Here is a 7,417-nt window from a genome sequence, read left to right on the forward strand (position 1 = left end):
ACACAGGCCTTCCCATGCAACCGAGGCCCTGCTGTGTCACTGGGATTCACGGTAGATCTACGTAGCCACCTGTGGCTCGTGGCTGCCACACGGGGCCTGCCAGGTCTGGGGCCTATCCGCATCGGCCCGCCAGGGTCCCTCTCACTAGCGTCCTGGTCTTACTGGACACATAGTTCGCAGCTGCCCTGAGGGCCGCCTTTAGAGAGAGCAGTCCCTCCTGCTGATCCTCGCACCCTGAGCACTGTCTGTCCCCACGTGGCTGCTCTGAGCTCAGCTCTGCTCCATAGATGGGGAGAGAAGGGCAGGAGGGGCCTGGCACCACCCTGGCCGCTCTGGCACCATGGGAGTGGTGGCCACGGTGGGGAGGCGGGAGCCCCGCTGGGAGGGCGCTGGGCTGGCTGAACTGCACGGCTTTCACCAGCCAGTACCTGTTGTTTTCTAGGTTGTGAAGGTTGGAATTGTGGAGCCATCCTCGGCTACATCAGGTAACCCCATCCCACCCTGAGGCCTTGTGAGTGGCCCGCGGGTGGGCCACAGGAGCACGGTCACTCTGGTCCTGCAGACCAGATCAACCCTTCAGGGCCTGAGAGCCGCCACGTCCCAGTCTTGCTGTGGTGCTTCTGTTCTGTGGGGGGTTCATCCTCCAGGGACTGCTGTCATGAAGCCCCACATCAAGGCTGGCAGGGTTGTCTTCCAAAAACCGAGGAGAATCCGAGACCCTCCTGTCTCACACAGGCCACTGGGGACTCCCGCCCTGCCCACCCCCAGGGGCTGCCTGGCCTTCTGGCCACATCCTGGTCCAGAGGGCCTGGTGGCACCTGGGCAGAGCAGCAGGTGGGCTCAGCCTGCCCTGTGACTCCTCCCCAAAGGCGACTCGGACGACGCGGCCCCCTCGGGCTCTGGCGCGCTCTCCTCCACCCCGCCGTCCACATCTCCTGCGGCCAAGGAGGCCTCACCCACCCCGCCCTCCTCCCCGTCGGTGAGCGGAGGCCTGTCCTCCCCCAGGTAAAGGTGCCTCACGGCTCAGCACATCTCACTTGCCTGCCCCACCACACGCTGCCTGATTCAGTCATCCTCCCCCACGTCACATCCACCTCCCAGGGCACCTGGCCTGTCAGCCACGTAGGCGGAGGGGCTCTGCAGGACGGCTGGGTCCTCTCTGGCCACCTCCTGCCACAGATCTGGGGTTTGGGGGCAGGACCTCTGGGAGACAGAAACTCCTGCAGAGTGAATAAACGTGGGCGTTGTGCTGGGCTGTCTCTCAGCTCTGTACACAGTTGGAGCTTTTGAAAAACAAGCTGAGGGCAGAAGGTGCAAGAGATGGGAGTCTGTAGACGGTCCTTATGGGATCAGCTTCGACAGCTGTGCTGAGGCCCTGCTAGCCCGCCTGGGTCTCTCCGGAGCAGACCTCACTCAAGTGGAACTAAGCCATGGGGGGTGTGGGCCCTGAGGCCAGGCGTGGTGCTGGTGCTGCGTGCAGGGCTCACACCAGCAGATACCCCCGCCGACCCCCCGCCTCTGTGTTTCCAGCCACCGGCTCCTTCCAGGCTGCGCCTGAGGGAGCTGGTTCACATGGGCCCTCACGACTCCAAGGGGCAGCTTGGAGAGCGGGTGGACAGGCCTCCCAGGCCGAGGCTCTCCTGTCGCCAGGGTCCCTGTAATTTACGCAGGACCCTTCTGGGGGTGACTGGGCACGTGAACAGCTCCACAGAGCATGCTCCAAGCACCCAGCTCTCCTCTGCTGGCAAGTTGGCACAGGTGCTGGCTGTCACCTGGCCTGTCACAGGGACAGTGACGTCCCCATCACTATGCCCAAATATGCAGGTGTGAATGCCTCCCTCTGCCTTTCCCAGCCAGGGTGTCGGCGCCGAGCTGATGGGGCTGCAGGTGGACTACTGGACGGCAGCACAGCCCGCGGACAGGAAGAGGGACGCCGAGAAGAAGGACCTGCCTGTCACCAAAAACACGCTCAAGTGCACTTTCCGGTCCCTCCAGGTCAGCAGGCTGCCCAGCAGCGGCGAGGCTGCGGCCACGCCCACCATGTCCATGACCGTGGTCACCAAGGAGAAGAACAAGAAGGGTGAGGTGGGGCAGGCTATAAGGCCACACGGCCCAGAAGGGTGGCTCTGTGGGAGAGGGCAGCTCGCAGTCAACAGGGATGACAGCCCCCCGGGCTGGCCTCAGGCAGCCCACATGCGCAGGCAGGGGCGGGTGGGGTGAGGGAGCCTGAATCCTGAGGGCAGTGAGGGGCAGGTGCTTCTGACCAGACCTCAGGCGGAGGCCAGCTGTGTGGGCAGGAGAGCAGCTGTCCTCAGTCACCGTGGAAGGCAGGTTTCCTAGGTGAGCAGTGCCATGACCAGCTAAGCCCCCAATGCCTCCCCTACACGTACCCCTGGCCCTGGCCCCGGCCCGGAAGGAGCAGCAAGATGACAGCAGGGCCTCTTTTCTCCTTCCAGTGATGTTTCTGCCCAAGAAAGCGAAGGACAAGGACGTGGAGTCTAAGAGCCAGTGCATTGAGGGCATCAGCCGGCTCATCTGCACTGCCAGGCAGCAGCAGAACATGCTGCGGGGTGAGCATCACGGGCCCTGGGGTCTGTAGAGTGGGACGTAGGTGAGAGCACAGCAACGCTGCTTTTGGAGCCCACCATAGGAGCTGCGGGTGTCTTGCTGTGACACGCACATTCCACGATTCAAGGTGCAAGCACATTCGATGAAGCCCTCAGTGAGGCTGACAACCTTCCAAATGCTGAGAAAGAATTTTTTTTCAACCCTTTTTGCTTTTTAAAAGTAGTGAGTTGTTTCGTTTTTTTTGTTTGTTTGTTTTTTTGAGACAGAGTTTTGCTCTCGTTGCCCAGGCTGGAGTGCAATGGGTGATCTTGGCTCACTGCAACGTCCATCTCCCGGGTTCAAGTGATTCTCCTGCCTGAGCCTCCCAAGTAGCTGGGATTACAGGCGCGCGCCACCACACCCGGCTAATTTTTTGTATTTTTAGTAGAGATGGGGTTTCACCGTGTTGGCCAGGCTGGTCTCGATCTCCTGACCTCAGGTGATCTGCCTGCCTCGGCCTCCCAAAGTGCTGGGATTACAGGCGTGAGCCACCGCACCCGGCCTAAAAATAATGGCTTGTAGTTTAAAAGTGTTGGCTGGGCGCAGAGGCTGAGGCAGGAGAATGGCGTGAACCCGGGTGGCGGAGCTTGCAGTGAGCCGAGATTGCGCCACTGCACTCCAGCCTGGGTGACAGAGCAAGACTCTGCCTCAAAAAAAAAAAAAAAAAAAAAGTGTTTTTGAGAAGATACTCTGCAAGTAACTGTTCAGAAATGGAGCTCTGGGAGGCTTTCCTCTTTTTGAGCACAGGCCAGATGACCTCCAGGTCGACGTGGCCCTGTCTCCCCACAGGGGTCTCTGTTTTAAGGGGGCTCCCAGTGTCTTCTTCCCACACCTGTGCAGGTGGAGGTGGATGTGGATCAGCAGCGCCTGGCGGAAGGTGGTGGGGTCTGCTTCTTCCACCTGCAGGCAGCCCTGGGGGAAATGCAGCCTCCCCACCCCCCAGGGCTCTGAGGTGTGGGAAGGCAGAGGCAGGAACGGCGTCCCTCAGGAGCCAGCATGGCCCTGGAGCCCCTGAGTCCCTGAGGAAAGTGTTGGTACCCTCCAGCATGGGGCTCCTTCTCATCCTGTACCCCCGGCTGCTACCCAGCCTGGTGGGCCAGGCAGGCAGGTGGACAGGGTGGGCAGGCCGGGCAGGTGGGCAGGTGGTCAGGCAGCCCTCTCCCACAGTCCTCATCGACGGTGTGGAGTGCAGCGACGTCAAGTTCTTCCAGCTGGCCGCGCAGTGGTCCTCGCACGTGAAGCACTTCCCCATCTGCATCTTCGGACACTCCAAGGCCACCTTCTAGCCCCACCCACCAAGGGGCCCACCTCCTGCCCCATGCTGTGAGGGGCCCAGCTGCATTTTTGTTAACATTTCAGTTTACTACAGAGACAGACCCTTAAAACACAAAGAGAAACAGTCTTAAGTATGAATGTGCTCACAACGTGGAAACTAACGGGGGAGCTCCTGCCGGGAGCCGAATAACTGCTCTGCTTATTAACCCGAACGTTCGGCCTGGGGCTGGGAAGCCAGAAGGACGGTGCTGAGCCATGGATCGCGGAAGGCGTGCTCTGGCCTCAGGAGCCACCCAGAGCCTCACAGGCCGAGTTCTTGCCTCTGTGTCCTGTCCTTCCTGGAAGTCAGGACTCTGCTTCCTCAGGGAGCCTGGGGCAGGCAGAGCTCAGTGGCCACAGGCCAAGGGCCATGGGGCTGCTCAGTCCCGTTGGGAGTGTCCTGAGTTGAGCCTGGGGGGGGCCATCCTGCCCGCCTAAGAGATGCCCCCAGCACCGCACACTCGTGGTTCCCAATAAACTCCTGCCTGCGGCGGAGGTTTTATAGCAGCAGATATTTTTAATGCTTTTAAATACATGTTCTAATGTAGCTGCCAAACATGTTGCTCTTCTGAAGTCCCCCTGGGGCTGGGCAGAGCCAACAGAGCCTGCCCCCACTTCCCCAGCCCCTGCCCCACCCCGACTCACACCTTCCCCACTCTCAGGCTGTTCTTGAAACACCGTGAGGCTTCTGCGTGTAGTCCCTGCCCCAAACTTAGCAAGCACAGGGGCCTCCACAGCCCAAGCGGCCCCAGAAAATGTTCCAGAGCCCAGCTTGGTACACTGTGAGATGCTGCTGGGGTTGGCCTGAGGTGGGGGCCACTTCTTCCTGCTCTACCCCAGTGGGTATGTCTGAGGTCAGCCATGTGGGTATATGGGTTGAGATTCAGGTTTTGGTGAATGTGGGGCAGGCGTCCAGGTGTGTTTGTGTCCCCTGCTGCAACGCTGTGGCCAATGAAGATTCCAGCGGGATGGCCTGACCAGAGGGGCCGGCACTTTGGAGCCGTGGATGCAGCCAGGTACCCCGTGCAGGGCCTGGGAGGCTCTCCAGGCCACAGGCCTCAGAGTGTGTTGGGTCCCATGTTGTGTGTGGGTTCCATGCCCTCCACATGGCAGGAGAGGGCCCTCCCCGACCACACCTGCCCCCTCAGTCCTGCTTCTCCCCAGTAAGCCTGCACTCTGGGGTCTCCATAGGAAGAGCTGGGGAAGCTGGGGCCCTCCCAGGGGCCCTGATCGCCCCTGGGGGCTCTTGGCCTGGTTTCGTAAGATGGAGCACTGCAAAAGGCTATGCTCAGAAAGCAAATGCAGGGCAGGGTGGGCCTCGAGCTGGGGCTGGAGGGGTCTCCACCCTTGCTGGCCTGAGAGATGGCCCATATTTCTTACTTGTGACCGCCCTGCTCTTCTTGGCCGCCCCCCCAGGTGGCTGAACAGGGTGCTTTTGTTGTGGCGAGGGGCCAGGATGTGGCCTGGTGTGTGGCCTCAGCTCCCTGGGTTCAGACCTCAGAGGTAGCCTGTGTGCAGGAGGCAGAGCCCCAGCCCCTCCCAACCAGAGCCCCTCCACACCAGGGCCTCCCCCTTCACCTAGGACCAGGAGCCTGGGGCATACCCCAGGGTGGCGGAGAGGGTAGGAAGGTCTCCCATTGAATCTTGGCTTCAGGCTCTGCCCCGAGAAGTGTCTGCGGTGAGGGTGTGAGCCCCGGGCTGATGGCCTCTGACCCCGGCAACAGGTGGAACCCTGACGTCTAGTTCCAGCTTCCCCCGAGCTGGGCTGCAGAGCATCTGTTTTTCTGCTTTCCAGTTTCTTTTTCTTTTTTTTTCTTTTTTTTTTTTTTTTGAGACGGAGTCTCGCTCTGTTCTTGCTCTGTTGCCCAGGCTGGAGTGCAGTGCCATGATCTCAGCTCACTGCAGCCTCCGTCTCCCGGGTTCAAGCAGTTCTCCTGTCTCAGCCTCCCGAGTAGCTGGGATTACAGGCGTGCGCCACCATGCCCGGCTATTTTTTTGTATTTTTAGTAGAGACGGCGTTTTGCCATGTTGGCCAGGCTGGTCTTGAACTCCTGACCTCAAGTGATCCACCCACCTCGGCCTCCCAAAGTGCTGGGATTACAGGCGTGAGTCACCACGTCCTGCCTGCTCTTCCAGTTTCTTTCCCAAAGGTCACACTCAGTAGGGAGATGAAGGTGGAAACATCCTTGCCGTGGCTTTCTGGCCTCCGAGCAGGTTTTAGAGGAAGGGGCCACAGGCTTCCTAGTGCATCCTGGCTGTGGCCGGCCCCTTTCCTGGAGCCCTCCTGCCTACCCCACACCTCCCATCTGGCTCCACAGCTCCATCCTTACACAAGGGGAGAACATGGGCAGTCTCCATCCAGCAGCTGGGGGTTCTGGTGGCACTCCCTGTGCCCTTGCTGCTGCTGGGCTGTGGGTCTGCCCTGCACCCAGAAGCCCCACGGCCCATCCCCCACACCATGTCCAGCACCAGGGAGGTTGAGCAGACAAGACCTGGGCCGTGCCAGCCCTCTGTGCCTCAGTTTTCCCACTGGTTACACAGGATGGTTGCATTTTCCCTGCCTACCTCACAGAGCTGTTCTGAGGGTGCATGGAGGAGCACTCTGTCCCACCAAGGACAACTAGAAACCAAAGCCATCTGACAGCCAGTGCGGTAAGGGTGGGGGATGTGTGTGTGAGGTGTGCACACCCTCCCGAGACCTTAGCCCTGGACTGGCCTCACAGGATAGGAGGCAACCCCTTGTAGAGCTAGGGCTCAGCCCCATCAGTCTCAAAGGTTAAGCCACCAGTCACCACCGAGGCGCCCCTCAGACCTGGTGGCCACTGTCCACTATTACGTAGACAGACCCCACCCTCACCCAGGCCAGTTGTGGGCCAGTCCCGCCCTGCAATCTGGTCTGCTGCCTTCCTCTTCCATGTTGGTCCCCTTGGCCACTGTCTCTGGGCACGCAGGCCAGTGTTCTGGTTCAGTGCCTTGGCCAGAGCTGGTCAGGAGAGGGGCCTCTGGGTGAGAGCTGGGGGTCTCTCTGCAGGGTACTGGCAGCCTTGCCGCACTGTCCTCATTCCCAGATGGAAAGACCTGAGTGCCTCTCGCCTTCCTCCGGGAATGAATTCCTCATGAAAACGACCAGGCCACTTCTTCCGAGGGCCAGGCTGCCCGACCCACTCCTGTTCGAGCCGCCCCCTCCCCGAGACCTGTCCTGTCGTCCGCGGGTGTGCGGCCTGCAGGGGACTGAGAGCTGGGCTTGCTGGGCACCTCTGGAGTCTGACCCTGCCGGCCAAAGAAGCACCACTGTAGTTTCTGCAGACCCCCATGCAGTTCATTGTGCATTGTTTGGTTTCTAGGATGTATGTGTTGCTAGTTTTTCTTTTTTCTAATGAAACCCTGGATTAATGTAAATAGCTTTTTGGGGAACAGATTCTAATGTCCCGTATGTGACCGTGTGGACTATTTTAAGGTGCTGATGCAACACTAATAAACCTGGAGGGGCCGGCCC

General features: G+C 60.1%; 1 protein-coding gene and 1 pseudogene across 12 annotated transcripts in view; both read left to right on the forward strand.

Moving 5' to 3' along the window:
• The window catches only part of PACS2 (phosphofurin acidic cluster sorting protein 2), a 97,962-nt gene extending 93,485 nt beyond the window's left edge, over positions 1 to 4,477 (forward strand). For all 12 annotated transcript variants that reach the window (XM_063715767.1, XM_024231551.3, XM_063715763.1 and 9 more), the window contains 5 exons: positions 443 to 485; positions 870 to 1,005; positions 1,854 to 2,080; positions 2,457 to 2,570; positions 3,775 to 4,477. In XM_063715767.1, coding sequence (XP_063571837.1) covers positions 443 to 485; positions 870 to 1,005; positions 1,854 to 2,080; positions 2,457 to 2,570; positions 3,775 to 3,893 — 639 coding nt within the window. In that variant the 3' untranslated portion in view covers positions 3,894 to 4,477. The remainder of the gene's footprint in view (positions 1 to 442; positions 486 to 869; positions 1,006 to 1,853; positions 2,081 to 2,456; positions 2,571 to 3,774) is intronic.
• Positions 4,478 to 4,624: 147 nt separating this feature from the next.
• LOC134760104 (uncharacterized) lies at positions 4,625 to 7,415 on the forward strand (annotated as a pseudogene).
• Positions 7,416 to 7,417: the final 2 nt, after the last annotated feature.

The sequence above is a fragment of the Pongo abelii genome, chromosome 15 (assembly GCF_028885655.2).
Source record: "Pongo abelii isolate AG06213 chromosome 15, NHGRI_mPonAbe1-v2.0_pri, whole genome shotgun sequence".
NCBI lineage: Eukaryota > Metazoa > Chordata > Mammalia > Primates > Hominidae > Pongo > Pongo abelii.